The sequence below is a fragment of the Scatophagus argus genome, chromosome 19 (genome assembly GCF_020382885.2).
Source record: "Scatophagus argus isolate fScaArg1 chromosome 19, fScaArg1.pri, whole genome shotgun sequence".
Classification (NCBI taxonomy): domain Eukaryota; kingdom Metazoa; phylum Chordata; class Actinopteri; family Scatophagidae; genus Scatophagus; species Scatophagus argus.
The window spans coordinates 6,642,751-6,658,763 of NC_058511.1; the positions used below are offsets into that span (position 1 = coordinate 6,642,751).

A 16,013-nucleotide genomic window follows, 5' to 3' on the forward strand; every position below is an offset into this window, starting at 1 on the left:
TAACACGTGCAAATCTGCAGAGCACTGCTTTAGTGAGTGTGTGTGTGTTTGGTAAGGGGGTGTATTTACAGAGTAAACACAAGAGCCTCTGTGTTTATCTCTACTTTCTTAGAGCCAGACGGGCTGATTGAAGGGAATGCTGCTGCAAAATCTGACGTGTTTTTGGAAAGACAATTCTGTGACAGGTCCAACTTTTGATTTTAATGAACATATGAGAAGTGACATAGCACTAATTCCACTTCTAACTCAACAAAAAAAATGGCATCATGGATGTCATTCTGGATGGATACATTGGAGAGAGGAGGACTAAAATGGCAACTACTTCGGTCATTTACTCCCATTCACAGAAAAAAAAAACAAGTCTTTCAGTTCTCTGGTTAATGATTGATCAGAATGGCCTGTGCATACAAAAACAGTGATCCATCTAACTGAAACCCACTTCAGGAGCAGCAAATTCTAATTTCCATTCACAGGGATCCACCCCAGTGATTAACGTGCGATTTCAAAGCCATTACAAACAGCATGATGGGCGAGCTGCACAGAATAATAATAAGAAATGACGTCAATCATGTCCCATAATGGAAAGAAACAATATTCTGTATTGTAAGTTTAGTTAGCATTCTGAAGTTCTGAATGTCACACAGAGGCCATGCAACAATGCACCAATATTTACAATAGCTGCTTTGAGGTAATGCACATGCTGACTCTCTTTTCTGTGGGTATAATGTCAAATGTCTCTGGTATTTGTGGGGGTTATGAAAAGACACAGACCCACAAAGTATTGACTGAACTTATTAATGCTTAGTGAAAACGAGACACAGGGCGAAGACAGAGAGGACGCTGACTGAGCCCTCCAGGGAAATCTTTCATCTCCAGTCCATTGTGAGCAACAGCAGTGCACAAATTCAATGACGCCCACTGGAAAAGGGATGTCTGGGGTGCAGCAGTGACTAGCTGGTGACTCAGAGCTTCACCGATTCCTATGAAGCTATACAGACTGAGAAACTAACTGACTGGCTTAAACTCTAACTGAGAAGGCAAATCCAATCACAGCATTGGATGGAAAGCACCTCACCACGGCGCTGTCCAGGATATTGTTAAGAGCACAGTCGTCTAGACAGTGGATATTCAGAGATGACCCCTTATTTTCAGCAGTGTGTTTGCTGCTTTCAAGTGAGGTTAGCAGAGTTGACTCATGATCTTTGGCAAGGCAAACTTTGCTTTACCAAAAAAATGAAAGCGATGGAACACTCAGGAACTGCGCAGAGCCTGGAGCTCTGTCCCGTAATGCCACATGTGCATACACTTTGAAACTTCTGGAATCAACCGTCCAACGGGGCAGCTTATGCCAGCCTCTCAGCACAGCAAAAAAGCAGGGGAGGAGGAAACACTGCATTTACTTTAGACAGCAAAACAAAGATCCCCTTTCAGCTGCAGTGCCCCAGCAGTGCCTTGCTATCATCATCTACATTCTAGTGAGCCAGATTCCCAAAAACGACCACAAACCCTCAGCACAAGTGATCAGAAAGTTCTCCCATAAGTTCAGACTGTTCAAAAGTGATTGTGTGATTTGGTAGCAACATCTCTTACAGATTCAGGATGCTTCTGTCTACATCACATTCTTTATTTACAACTATTACAAACGGAGCACCTAGAAAAGCACACCCCAACCACGGAATGGAATATGTGAATGTGTGACGCAGACAAGCCAACAGAAACCACTGACTGAGTGATATCTGATCTCAAAGTAAGTCCTCCAACGGTAACTCACAATAAACTGAGGCCATTCAGAGAAGTAAAGAAAACATGACACATATGCTAAAAATATACTGGGCAAAGACCCAGAGTTCCACAATGAACAATTTCAGTTGGAGGAAAGAAGAGGCATTCATATTAACCATATAAAGCCCTGCATTACACGTTGTTACAGTAATAACTGACTCAGTCACTTTAGCTGTAGGAGCTTTGGTTCCCAAATCTAACTTCCTATAATGAGACAAAGCATAGACATGATTTCACACTCTTGGAGGTAGGTACAAAACTTTGGTAACCAAGCAACACTGACAACAAGAAACACAAGCTCCACGGTAAAGGGGAGCGATGCTTCACAAGAAGTAGATCACAGTATTGAGGGCAGAAATGTTGTAATGAAGTACATACATGTGATCAACAGTGTGCAGAAACGTTTACTTTGAAACGCTTTTTGTCACACTGAAAATGAACATTTAAAAAAAACTGCTTGACATTTTGAGAAATAAGCTTAATCACTTTCTTGCCAAGAGTTATCTGACAAAATTGATAGCCCTGTTGTGTCTCTGTGACAAATACAGCGACTTAGCTTAGCTTAGCTAACTCTCCCAGAAGTTATACCCAATATTACCTTGACTAAAAGTACGTACGAGTTTGAACATTGATGGAACAAAATATACAACAAAGATACATTTTTGGATATTTAAAGGCAATAAATGCTACATATTATATCTTTAAGACAAAAAAACAACTAAAGCAATGATCACTAACCAATCGCTTAAATATATCCCAGATCTGCTGCCCTTGGATAATGTACAGAACAAATACAGCTGTAATATTTATAGCTAGAGCTCAGATGAATGACAGATTCCACAGTCAGTCAGCTGACAGAAAAGCTGTGAATTTGAGAATCAATCAAACCATCCCTCAAGAATGCCAATTATTTCCTTGCTCCAACTCCTAAAGTACAAGGACCTCCCCTCACTGTCCCATAAAATCCGGACTGGGATATCCTTCCTTCAGATTTCTCAATGGTGAGGCCAAGTTAAAGAAATGAGGTGGTCATCACCTCAGTAGTTAAACTGTGAAAAGGCTGCATTCTTCAGTGAGGACCTTTCAATACTTAACTCTCTGCATAGTTTGCATGGCTTGCACAATGGGAGTCACTATGGGGATTCCACTGAAATGGAATGAGAGTAATATAACCATAAACGGCGGCTACTGTTTGAGCAGCGGACCAGGTACTGAGGTTTTAGAAAGTGGCATACCTTCCAAGGGTCTCTGTTAATATTAAACACATATAACTGAAGAATGAGACTTAAAGAACCTGCAACCATTTATAGATCTGTGAATCAGACTGCGAGGGCGTTCCAGGCATGACTGAGTTATTAATTATTTAAAGGAACAAACACTAACAATAGGACTGGACATGAGTAGGAAACACCCATCCATGTTTATCGTGGCCACGCCTGGTACAGTTTGTGTCGCAGGACTGTGGAGGAAACAGAATTCTGGGAGAACCAAGGAAGGTTATCGTTTACTTCTGACAATGTGTCATTCAGATAAATGAAACATGAGTCACACAAGCATCAATAAAGGTGACTTCACTCCTCCTCAAATCTGGTCCAGCATCCTGCTGCTGGGCATCTTGCTCCTCTGTGACAAAAGAAAGAGTTTTCCAAACGCACAATGTTGGAATGTTTGATATGATGCCAAGTTTCTGCACCAATTAGTGTCAAATTTAGCTCAAGTTGGCATTTTTATCCTCCTTGATCTTTACTTTTCAGGGTCTGGGGTTATTTTACAAATAAATTCCTAAACTTGTCCATAACTTTGAATAAGGTTCAACCTCACTTAATTTCAAAATTAACAAAAGGTGTCTGATCTCATTTGCAATCAAAATTCACCATGCGATTCAATGCACAAATAGACCTGATTTTACAAGTCTTGAATGTTACGTGCTGAATACTTCTATTCCAACTTATATGATGTTTTAACACCACACTAAATGGGTAGGGAATTGAAATAGAGCTGCAACAATTCATTAATCAGTCTTGAAAATTTTTTAAGAAAAAGAAAAACCACATAATTAGTTTGGTTTTAGCTTCTCAAAGCAAGAATATGCTGCTTTTCTTCGTCATATACAACAGTTAACTGAGTATCTTTGCGTTTTGGACAATTGTTTAGATGAAACAAGTGGGTTCTGAGAAACTGTAAATTTGTTTACAGTTTTTTTTAAACAATCTATGGGCTGATCAATTATGCATTGGAGGTTAATCGATAATGAAAATAAATTAAACTTGTCCTATTGACATAAGGCTTATCTGACTGCAGCTTTGGGAGCTGTTTCCTTTCATCCCATCATCCCCACCTTGCTCACTTGTAATATATTCATGGACTATGAGCTTCAGCCAGTGAAACTCTTCAAACTAGTAATCTAATTACACATTTTTCACAGAATCTATTTACATATCTTGCCAATGCTTAAAAGCAACAATCATCAGCATTTGCAGGATTAAAGTCTGGGGGAAGCAGCATCAAAGAAAATCTTCATTTAAACAGACTTAGTGTCCTAATGATATTTTTCATGCTATGTTGCAAAGGCATGAGTCATTTTCTTGATATCATGGAAAAAAAAAAACAAAACAAAAAAAAGAAGAGAAAAAAAACAGCCTGACATTAACATACAAAAAGGTTGTTTTGTGACAACCGGACTCGGCGGGCTGCTGCTATCAGACAGTAATGATGTCATTTCCACAGTGTCACTCTTGACAACCGTGAGGCTGTTCTAAACAAACCCACAACACACTTTATTACTCTTACTGGGGCTTTAGTCTTTGCCATCACAATGTGTTGCTCTATTCAACAGCAACCTGTCTCTGTCGTGTTTTTTTGTTTTTTAATTAGTGAAATGTTCCTAATATTGATCCTGTTTTACATGAGTTATTTATCAGACTTCAGTAACTGGATGTTTTAGGTATCTCTGGGCTTTTTACTTTTTAAATAAAAAACAGAAGATGGAGACGAATTCATACTTGCACTCTTACTCATATCCATGCCTAACAATTTTCTGTAATATTTTCCTTAATACCGTAAAACACACAGACTGCTGTTATACTAGAAATTTCCAAACAGTGTGCTGAGGGAGGGACTTGTGCCATGTGCAAATGTGCAGTATGTAATAGCTGGGGTGGGGCAAATCAGCCAAGACTAACTGAAGGCAAAAACCTGTTCAAATCTTAATCAAACAGTCTTTCTTTCCCCCTTTTGTTTTCCTGTTCTGATGATGAATAAGTTACTGATACCATAAATGAAAAAAGTCAGTGTTTCAGGTTTTAACTAAGACTCCAAGATGACTGTGAGAACCCAGCATTACGTGGGGAACAACCCCCAAATTTCAGGCTGGAAAATAACTTCAAAACACCAAGAGAGAAGCCTGTACTCATCACAAACTCCTGAAGATATAAACAAGACATTTTCCACCTCCCTTGTTCATGATGCCGCACAAGTGTACAACATTACAGACAATGATTTCAAAGATGTATATCCTGTGACCACGTCTGCCCACACTGTGAGGACGTGAAACAGAGCTTAACTGTGTGTATAGAGAGCATAAATTTCACAGTTCTTGTTCCTGTCTTTGCAGAAAAGTGGATGATGCTCATAGTAACATATGGGACACCCTAAGGATATTAGAGGAGCATGTGATTTGATGGCCTTTTGCTTTAACACAGACCCTACTGATCTACTGCCTAGAAATACAATCCTGACAATACATGTGATTAAATTGACAAGTGAAATCTTTTACAGTGATCACTCACCTGGGAAGTCGAGGAAATCACATTCAAAGCATCCCTTCACCTTTATCAATCTGTCACACCCATGAAGTGATTTTACGATTTTCTGTTGTCCAATTCAGCAACGAAACGTAGTGCCATTTATAGCCAAACATAAACTATTTCGCATAAACTAACTCAAATGTTTGAAATCAAATACCTTCAAAGCGGCCACAGAATGTAAGTACGAGCGTTAGCATCAGTCTCAGCTTCAGCCATTGACAGCAGTCACAACGGTTAATTCAAGTTAGCTAGAATGATGTAAGACAAGCTAAAAATTTAGACTCAGTTTAAGAAGCTTAGTCGTACATTAGCGTTACCTGCCATCTCTCTGTTACGTTTGACTACCTATAAAGCAGTGACAGAACCGACTATGATTGAAAATAACTTTAACTTAAACCAAAGAGCTTCTTACCGCTTTCGGCATTTTTGTGTCCTTTTCCTTGCTCTGTGCGTGGAGTCGTTTGATTAAGACAAAAAGTGTTTCCAAAGACGATGTGTGTGCTCCGTGTGACTGTACTTCTCTGTGTGCCTTCCTGAAAAGAGAGAAAGAGGAGAAACAAGTTTCAGCCACTTCGGCGTTATTTAAACCCAGGCAAGAGCAGCTCGACACTCCTGCAGGCGACAGTCACCAAGATGAATCACCGCGACAAACCCACAAGTTACCAGTAGCTAGCTACATCGACACGGGAAGTTACGCACTCTGAACTTCAAAATAAGAGCAGATCACTGTGGCCCGTTTGTATTTTTTGCCTCATCAATTGGTCATTCTGATGAAAGAAAATAATATTAAAAAATAAAAATCACTGGCATTGCTTTCAGCCAACCAAGCGTATAAAACTGAAAATATCAAATTTACAATAGTATAAACAGAAAAAAGTAGATCTTAAAATTTAAGAACAGACCAGAGAAGGTTTTATGCCCAACCTTTAAAACCTTTCAAAACACTTAACAACACCTTCAAATGTGTTGCTAACAATCTTAAAGTCAAACATACTCAATTTATATTAACATTTAATTGAAAAAATCAGCAACTTCTCACATTTGAAAAGAAGAAAGTTGAAAATGTTTGCCATTTTACTCTATACAATGTACACATTTAAGAAAAAAAGATTGTTTGAAATTTTCTGTTGACGCAGTAATCAACTCATTACATAACAACAAAAATTGTTTGGTCATAGTACAAAAAATCATGTTTGTAGTTACCACGATGAACAGTTTTATTCTGAAACATATCATCGGAAGTCCAACATTTCTATTCAACCTTGACACTGTTGAATCAACCAGGCACCGGTCACGTTAAATACGGTACTCAACATGCCTCACCTACTGGCTATGATAAAGTTAAAGTCCCCACCCTGCTCTGTTTTAGGCTTTTATTTTCACGCCATTATTTGCCAACAAACCAACACCCCATTTCGGATTAATGGCAGCCACTTACGCAGTGCTGGTCTGTGTCGTTTGATAAAGAGAAACAAACAACGTTATATCGCACTAAAGATAACCATCAATGGACAGAGCCACTAACACGGTCCCGCATAACCTTCTGGGGTTGTTACAGTGTGAGGAAATGTAACGGAGAGATGATTTTCATGGTGTATTTCCACGGGAGGGAAATGAGTACACACCCACGGCGACGGGGGAAACCATCCAAACCCAGCAAACGAGAAATTCCACCTCGGAGATCCGCACCGATAGAGGACAACTATTTCAAAATAAAACAAATCATCAAACTGTTAAAAGAACCCCGCTGGACGCGTGTTTGTATTTGTGCAGAAATCTCATCTAAACTGCAACCCAACCGCCTCCCACTGTAATCCCAGAGACACCTGTTGCGAGATTTGCCTCCTTTGTGCTGGGCAGCAGAAAGTGCGTGAAAAAAAAAAACAACCAAAAGTGCGAAAACTGTGCGGGGGTTTTGCGCAGTTTGTACCGCAGGCTTCAGTCGGCACAGCAGACAGGTTGTGCATTTATTGTGAGTCTTACCGGAGCTGGTGAAGTTTGGAGATGAGATGATGATTGTTCAGCGGACCGCAGCTCTCAGCCGCAGATTTCCCCTCCCTCTGTTCACCCAGGCGCAATATGGCGCTCGTCCATCCTACCGTGGGCGCCCTGCCGATCCTGTTCCTGCTGTCACCGGCAGGGTGGAGGAGCACAGCTTCACAACAGCGGGCTTCTGAGAGTCCCCGCTCCGTAAAACCACGACCAGTTTCATTATTGCTGAAGGGACATTTTAACTGAAGGTGGTGTTTCCCCACCTTCAGTAAGGCACTTTGTAGTTTCCACAACGCGGGGCGGATAATCATGTTTTGGGGTCTTTTGGCAATGAGAGGTGTTGTACCACAGATGAGTTTAGACGTCCATAAATACCCCAAAAAGGTCAAAATTGTACGCTATCATGAATTATGATTATGATTGTAACGTAATATACATTGATTATTACTTGAATTGATTATTACACCTTACAGTCTACCTCTGCTTTGTTTTGCACTACATTACACTGTTTACTGCTGTATATATACTTTTTATATTGCCTTGTATATATATTTTATATATGCCACTTTTTATTTTGCTATTTTTAACATTTTGTTTAGCCTGTTGTGTGTATTGCTGCTGCTGCACTGCAATTTCCCAGCCTGGGATCAATAAAGTCTATCTATCTATCTATCTATCTATCTATAGCTAGTTGTTGTGTGACAGTTGTTGTCTTAATGGTGATGTGACTTTCTCATCTTGACGAGCAAACCAACCGCGTATGTTTTGTCTCAATTACAGGCTACAATGTTAAAATGAATCAGTCACGCTGCTAATCAGTGAAACTTGTCTCATATCCACCCAAGCCACCTAAAAACCTTTCAAGTGTAACCAACATTTCGGCCATATTGTTTTATCGTTTGATTTTATTGATTTGATAAGTAAAAATGAATGAGATGTAACTGTAATGCACATAACACTGAAAACACACAGTTTATGTGTACACAATAACGCATATAAAAAGGTTTGCGTGGTGGCAAATCATTTCACCCTCAGACAGATTTTCCTTGGTATTTTTGATATTTTATATACTATAATATGATTGTACAATATCACTTCCAAGCCAAATTGTCCCCAGCCTAAAACGATGATATTTGACGGCCCGGTGATGTGACTTCACTATGAAGTCATTTTCCAGAATCAATCACCCAAAAATGTGCCAGTGAGAAAATGAAAAAAATACAAGCAGAGGGCAGGAACTGAGAAGGATTGTTTTTGTATGAGTTTTTTATTTTGTTTGTTTTGTTTTTGGAACTCCTTGCATATTATCCCTTTAGACACAACTTTTATTTGTGTAAGTCAGTTCAACTGAGATAACTACATGAATGAGAATGCAATTGTTTGAGCAATGACTTCTAATACAATATTTGACTCTGGATAAACAGATTTAAACCTCATCTGTCATGGTGTGTGTCACCTGTCCTGAGTGCGGATCCTTTTTTTTGTCGAGCTGCGGTTCACAGGGGAAGTGCGCGTCATCCGCCTGCAGTGAACCACGAGAGCGCTGCCAAGTGAGAGGGGCGGAGACGCCGTAGGTGAGCCGACCAATGAGATGACGGGATTAAAATAGAGCCGTATATATAGGAGGTTAGCCCAACTTCGAAACCAAAGAGTGATGTGACAGTCCTGTTTACCACTTTTTACTACTTGTTATTTCACCATGGAGATTGTCACCACTACCACCATCATCATGACCACTTCCTGATAACTACATCCGTTTTTGAGCCTACTGAATGTAAAAATATGTTGAAATGTCTTAAATACACCAGGTGGTTATTTGGATTTCTGGGTCCACACTGAACTCTGCAACCGTGATAAGAAAAGTTTTTGTTTGGTTGGGGTATAATAAATGTAGCCAAGTCCATATATGCAATGCAAAACATTCTTGAATTTGCCTGTTTGCCCGCGGACCTGAGAGAACTGTTTGCAGAGCGATGATGCAAATAGATAAAGTCAGTGGAAGGTGCTTTGAATCTAAATATTTGGAGTTCCTTTAAACCTAACATTCACCTGCTCTCTTTGATTGCTATCTTCTTCTTCTTTGATTCATTCTTTTAAAGAATTTCTTTTTCTGATTTACTGTGGTGGCGGTGGTGTATATTTGAAATACCGATTTTAACAGGCAGAAACTTCCCTCTGATAACTGGAATATGGACAAACACATTGTGATCACAAAAACGAGGTCATTGATAAGAAGAAGAAGAAGATGACTTTATTTTTAAGGCTGCAGCAGAAAACATTCAAGAACAGAAACAGCTTAGGAACTTAAGACATTTCACAGTTTGGCATATTGCAGATTTAAACTTCACTCCAAATTGATATTTTGTTGAAGAAAAAAAAGGTAAAATTGATTTGTAAGAATAGTTCAGAACTTGACATGGCCACATCTGATATTATGACTGCACCACTGTGGTTTTACTGTTTGACTAAACTAGCCACGAAATGTCTACCTACTAATAAATAAGTCTTCATCTACTTACTTATTTACATACTTGTCAAACTGCCTCAAGCAGTAAACCTGCTTCATTAATTAAGTGCAACAAAACTGTGATTATATAACAACAGTCCTTGCATAACAAAATAATCAAAACAATAAAATGCCAGGGTTACTATCTTTGTACTGATCTTAAAAAAACTTTTAAATATTGGAAAATCTGTAAAAATCTACTCTCAAAAGGATAATGGAAACCTGTATTTTAATTTTCTAGAATTATAATACTTTGTGTTTTATTGTTTTTGGTATTGGGAATGTTGTCATTGTCTTTGCATGCATTAAATTAAAGGCTCTTTTAACAAAAATAACACACATGCACCAGTATTATGACCTGAAAGGGACAATGCTTCATAGTTTAGTTTGTGAAAAAAAAGTATTTCTGAGAATACATTGGTGCCCCTTGACCTTTCTCCGTGAATCATTATCACTACTGTTTCTCTGCATTCTCAGATTTAGCTGGCTGTGCCTCCAGTGCTTTGAACCTCTCCAGTCTCTCCTGTGTGGCATCATAGATGATAGCTGAAAGAGAGGATGAAGATGTTTCAGTCACTGCTCTGTGCACAAAGTGCTCGACATTAATGGTGCATGTAATGTTTAAAAACAACCACTAGATGGCATTCGAGTAACGTCTCCGTTCTTTTCGGCCTCCTGACTGACCCCTGGAGGAGGACTTGTGAAATGTGGGCCTCTAGAACATGTTGATTAGACTGCAACAACTCAGAGGAAGATTATTTTTAAATCTGTAGTTTTGGGGGACAAATTATGGCTTACAGTTTGTGTCCAGTTTTGAGCAAGTAGTGTACACTGAAGTGATAAAAAAAGTAAATAGTGGTGCTGAATGATGGTGTGTTTATGGTTAGCGAGAAGCCCCCTGCAGCGTAGCATTTGTGTACTACTCTATCAGAAAATGAAATCTGAAGAAAGAAGCACTAAGTGAACAGGAAGCATTTGAGAAAGCAGGATTACAGACAAGGCCACAGCTCAGCATAATCAGAGGAACGTCTTCGACATGTCTTCAAAAAAAGCAAATTCCCTTACTGTCCAGCAGTTCTCTCGCTGTGTTTCTCCTCTCCAAACTGTGGTCAACCTCAGCTATCAGCCACGGGAAGAAATTAGTCTCAATATCTGGAAATCAAAACCACAAGTAAGATAGAGGACGAAACACTCATATCAAAATCCTGATGACCTTATCTGTTACCAGACACAGACAACTTCCACACTGTGTGTGGTGAGGGAGCGATAACCTCATGTGCAAAAGAGGAGAAAATTGGAAGGAAGAGCATTGCAACAAAGGAAGGCTAACCTTTCTCCACGGGGTCATAGAAGTAGCCATGAGTTCTCAGTGAGGTAAAGACTGCTGGTACGAGGCCAGCCAAGTACTGCTGGGTGTACGCTCGAGCAGCAATCTTCTCTGCAGTCTCTCTTTCTATCTTCAGCATCTCCCTCTGCTGTGCAATTCTACGCTTCTGAATCCAGAAGAAACATCATGTTAAACAAACACAATCTGTGGTTGTTAGTGTGAATGATCTAGTCTGTTGATTTAATATAATTGTGATTAACAGAAGAAAAAAATCTGAACTGTGGCAACCACATATTAGCTTGAAATAACGAGACAAAGAAACGAGTAGTTAGTTGGGGCAGTGATAGCAATCCATTTCTGAGCAAAGTAGAGACCACAACCCACAGACACTCAAGCTGTTTGACTCACAAGTGGCCTCAAGGGAATGCAGAGCAAACAACACAGGAAAGAGGTCTTGGCAACACAGATAGGGACATTAAGTCAGTCATTTTCTATACCGCTTCATCTGTCAGGGTCATGGTGGGGCTGGAGCCCGGCCCAGCTAACTACAGGCGAGAGGCGGGGTACAACCTGGACTGATCGCCAGTCAATCGCAGGGCTGACACACAAAGACAACCAGACACTCACACCTAGGGGCAATGTAGAGTAGCCAATGAACCTAGTGTGCATGTTTTTGGGAGGAAGCCAGAGTACCTGGAGAAAACCCATGTAAACTCCATACAGAAGGGCCCAGACCAGGATTTGAACCTGGAACCCTCTTGCTATGAGGCAACAGTGCTAACCACTGCACCACCACCAATTAAAGAACCAAAAAAAACTTCAAATATTATCTGATTTTCTAATTTAACCGATGACAGAGTCTCCTCAACATGTGACTATACAAATCTCTCTTGTAAAATAAGGGTCACGGTGCTTGCAGTAAGAATCTAAAGAAGTAACTTTTCAGTATAGTGAATGAAATTATGCAAACTATGTAATTCTATGACTGGCATACTTCCTCTTCACTGTGGCGTCTCTCCTGCTCCCGAAGCCGCTGCACCTCTGCCAGCTCGTTATTTCGAAGTTCATTGAAGGCCCTCTGCTGGGCCCTCAGATGGGCCAGCTCCTCCTCCTCCATCACCTCCTCCAGAGATCGTTCTATTACCTTACCCACCAGGACCTCCAACACTGGCTGCACCTCCTTGTCAAAGTCAAACAACTGCAGAGGATACTAGTAGTAAGCAAGCATTCGAGTGAAGTTCATAAAGTTGGAACAGAATAAAAGCAAAGTCGGCCAACATATTTTGGCAAGAAAAACACTGCACCCTATATATGTCATAATACAAACAACGACTCTGCATTCCTGCTAATCCTGTCTTTTGAACTCTAAACTCTGAGTCTGTAACACAGGATTTCAGTTATATTATGAATATGCAGTCACCAAGTCAAAGCTGACATAATCCTGAGTAAACAGATGACAACATACAACTATAAACTGGCCTTCTCTGGTGGAGTTTCCCTTTGAGTAATGTCTAAAACAAGTGTAATATGTTTTATTAGATATTAGAGCTATGCTGAGGCTGTTAAGTGTAGAAAGTGCGGCCAAATGTTCAGATTTGGATCACCTACCTCTGCCTCCTCTACCTGTGTTTCAGCATCTTTACCAGATTTGGCAGGTATAAAGAGCGGGGTTGCCGGTTTGTCCAGGAAAGCATCAGTCTGGCACTCAATATCCGTAGTCACTACAATATCACTTAACTCTTCAAGATAAAGCTCTAAAAAATAAAGGTCAGAGTATTACAAACTGGCCACCCTGAACAAGTTCATAATGAACTGAGTACATTACAGATGTAGAAGGTCTGCAGCTGGCCACAGAAACGCCTGACCTGTTTGGACGACAGTGTGTTTTCTGCCCTGCAGGGCCTCGGGCGTCGTGGATCTGAGCTGCTCCTTGGCACGTTTTCCAGCAATGGCTCTCCTGATCTTCTGTTGTCTTTGCATTTCAGCAGGGTCTGGCAGAGCTGTCTGTCAAAGGGTGATTACGCACATTTTTAAAACAACAAAGGCAAACCCACAAGGGATCAAGCATAGGAAAATGGATGTTTCATACGTACAGGTGGTATGATGTGTTGGGAGTATGTGTTTCCTCTGACAACACGGCGATCATACATAATGTTTCCATAATTAATGCGTGTCCTGCATTGTCAAGGAAAAACACAGTGCAGTTAGTGCAGTTATGTCATTATTAGCCGTTAGCCTCAGTGATAAGCTGACCCATGTTCTTATGGTCTGCGAGAGTTGAACAAGGTTTAAGCGTTTAACTGGCCCGTATTTTTTCAGCCATTTCTCTTCTGCCATGCAGAAAGTACGAAAAACATGTACTTAAGTTAAATTACTTGTATCACAGTGTAAAAATGTTCAGTTACAAGCAAAAGCCATTCAGCAGAACACCTTTACATTCTTATACACGATATGATTGGCCTTTTATTGTGACTGATTTAGCAAGGTATTGATGGATAGTATTATCTATAGCAATGTGACATTTTGCATGAGCTGCTTGTCTTGAATGTAAAATATTTAAAGGTAAGAAATTAGTAGCTATAATTGTCAAATAAAGGTATAAAAGGTATAATATTCTCCTGTGAACTGCAATATAATTTAGTAAAAAATAAAATAAAATGGAAGCACGCTAATAAAGAGTACCTCGACGGTGTACTTAAGTAAAGTACTCGAGTAAATTTGCTTATTTACTGTTAGCTATATTTGGTCTCTCGTTAGCGTGTAGCTGGTGAGACTGAAGCAGCGATGGCGCTTGACGCTATACATAACAAACGTTACTGTTCAGACAGAGGTTCTCCTTGTCTGGAGCGGTCCTTAACAGGTCTGGGGCGACTTGAGAAGATGTAACATCCGTTTGAATCTGTTTTCCTGTTTAAAGCAAAAGCCATTTTTTTTGCAGAAACTGTCGGACTCCTGAGCCAAAGTCAAACCTTAGTAACACACAAACTAAAACAATCAAGAGGAGAGGAACAACGAACGGTTGTGGCAACCGTCTCCAGGAAGTGTAGCCCAACGGCCAAACGCCATTTCCTTTGGAGCATTCGAGGGAAAGAAATTACTTTTACTACTTCCGGTCTAACTACTACTACGGAAGGACTACTGCTACTACGCCTACTACAACATATAACATTAACACTTCTATAACAACTACTAGATTTCACTGTTATTACTTGTGCCACTATACTACTATTATTGTTGCTAGACTAGCTGCTAGTTAGCTTATTACTAACCTACTTATTAGTGCCTACTGCTGTTGTTACTCCCACTAATAAAACTATTTTATTTAATTTTTTGTTTTATTTTTAAGTATTTTTTTTCTCTTTATGTGTGGTTTTCTATTTGTACATTTTCTGCTGTTCTTGTGGTGTTTTCGTATTAGAATACTAAATACTGTGAGCTGAGGCTCAGGCTTGACAGCTGTTGACTTTTTTGTATACTTTATGTGCAGGCAGAACAGATCTGTGCATTTGAAAACAGCTTTGTTTTACCCACAAGCGGCACTGAAATGTGGGCGGCATGGGGCATTTAGTAAAGGAAAGCAGAAACTCAACTCAAGATTATGTTAACCACAGAGAGAATTTTCAGCTCTATCAAAAGTCTGAGAGTGTCAGAGAAAACTAGGGCACCAAGACTTACACAAAGCTGTGTTCAGGAGTACAAAGGTGAGAGCTCTGTGGTCAGAGTGATGACAGAGCTGACGCATTTGTGTTGTGTGTGTTGTTTTTTTTCATGTTTCCATATCAGAGATTTCATGGCAAAGATGATTGTGCCATAGTTTTGCATGTTTAATTTGTTAGAAAACAGGTGTGCACTAACTACAGGTATAATATGTAACATTTCAATACTAAAATGTCTAAAAACAAACCTTTGTTAAATATTTTGTTGAGTTGTGTACTTATATACTACCCCAGACATTTCCAACAAGGTTCAAACCTTTAGAAATCAATTATTTTATTCAAAGCAACAGTGTGCTTCATTTGATTGCTTGTCAGTGGCATCGCACCCTCTTTATAGTTGACCTGAGTTCCAGGGAAACACAGGAAACACCAGATGATACATCAGAGAGTGAGAATGGAAGTCAGCGAACGTGACAAAGATTTACATGTTACCTGGTTTGTGAACATAATTTCAGCCTGACTCGAACAGTTCAAACAGATTTTCATTGGCAAAGGTGGTTCTTAAAAAATGAAGACGCCAGATCCCGTAATGCTGTGCTACTTCACGATGTCATCACCCCTACAAAACTACGTCTTTTGTTATTGTTTTGACTGAGAGAAATTACACACTGTGCATTTACATAACCAAAGGGTCACATTTCTGTAAAAACTACAATGACTACTACTACTACCACCTCCGCTTCTACCACTGCTATACTTACTGTTTACCAAAAGCTTAAGATGATTCTGCCACAGTTTGACATATTCCATTTGTTTTATAACAAAAGACACTCTAACTATACAAAGCGTAATTATGTAACATTTCCACGAAAACCATAATTTGTTCACAACACAAACAGCCGAGTATAGCTGCGGCCGGCGGGCAGTTCATTGTTGGAGCTACG

At 39.8% G+C, this 16,013-nt stretch overlaps 2 protein-coding genes across 3 annotated transcripts in view; both read right to left on the bottom strand.

Annotated features, from left to right (window-relative positions):
* ezrb (ezrin b) overlaps window positions 1-7,906 on the bottom strand; it is a 29,745-nt gene extending 21,839 nt beyond the window's left edge. Inside the window, exons 1-2 of the mRNA XM_046372525.1 lie at window positions 7,572-7,906; window positions 6,001-6,121 (exon numbers count right to left, since the gene is read on the bottom strand). Coding sequence (XP_046228481.1) covers window positions 6,001-6,121; window positions 7,572-7,891 — 441 coding nt within the window. The 5' untranslated portion in view covers window positions 7,892-7,906. The remainder of the gene's footprint in view (window positions 1-6,000; window positions 6,122-7,571) is intronic.
* Window positions 7,907-9,809: 1,903 nt separating this feature from the next.
* rsph3 (radial spoke head 3) lies at window positions 9,810-14,511 on the bottom strand. 2 transcript variants are annotated; one of them, XM_046374010.1, is made up of 8 exons: window positions 14,231-14,511; window positions 13,507-13,588; window positions 13,279-13,417; window positions 13,022-13,167; window positions 12,408-12,611; window positions 11,417-11,579; window positions 11,152-11,238; window positions 9,810-10,632 (listed from the first exon to the last, which is right to left on the bottom strand). In XM_046374010.1, the coding sequence occupies exons 1-8, from the start codon at window positions 14,338-14,340 to the stop codon at window positions 10,541-10,543; spliced, it is 1,023 nt and encodes a 340-aa protein (XP_046229966.1). In that variant the 5' UTR covers window positions 14,341-14,511; the 3' UTR covers window positions 9,810-10,540. The 2 variants fall into 2 exon arrangements, with proteins under 2 accessions (XP_046229966.1, XP_046229967.1); XM_046374011.1 differs by having other exon boundaries at window positions 14,144-14,256.
* Window positions 14,512-16,013: the final 1,502 nt, after the last annotated feature.

Excerpts from the sequence above, each read along its gene's own strand:
- rsph3 (XM_046374010.1), bottom strand. The coding sequence starts at position 14,340 with ATGGCTTTTGCTTTAAACAGGAAAACAGATTCAAACGGATGTTACATC. Across the intron at positions 13,589-14,230 it reads GGAGAACCTCTGTCTGAACA|GACACGCATTAATTATGGAA; the intron begins GTAACGTTTGTT and ends TTGACAATGCAG. Across the intron at positions 12,612-13,021 it reads CACAGGTAGAGGAGGCAGAG|TTGTTTGACTTTGACAAGGA; the intron begins GTAGGTGATCCA and ends TATCCTCTGCAG.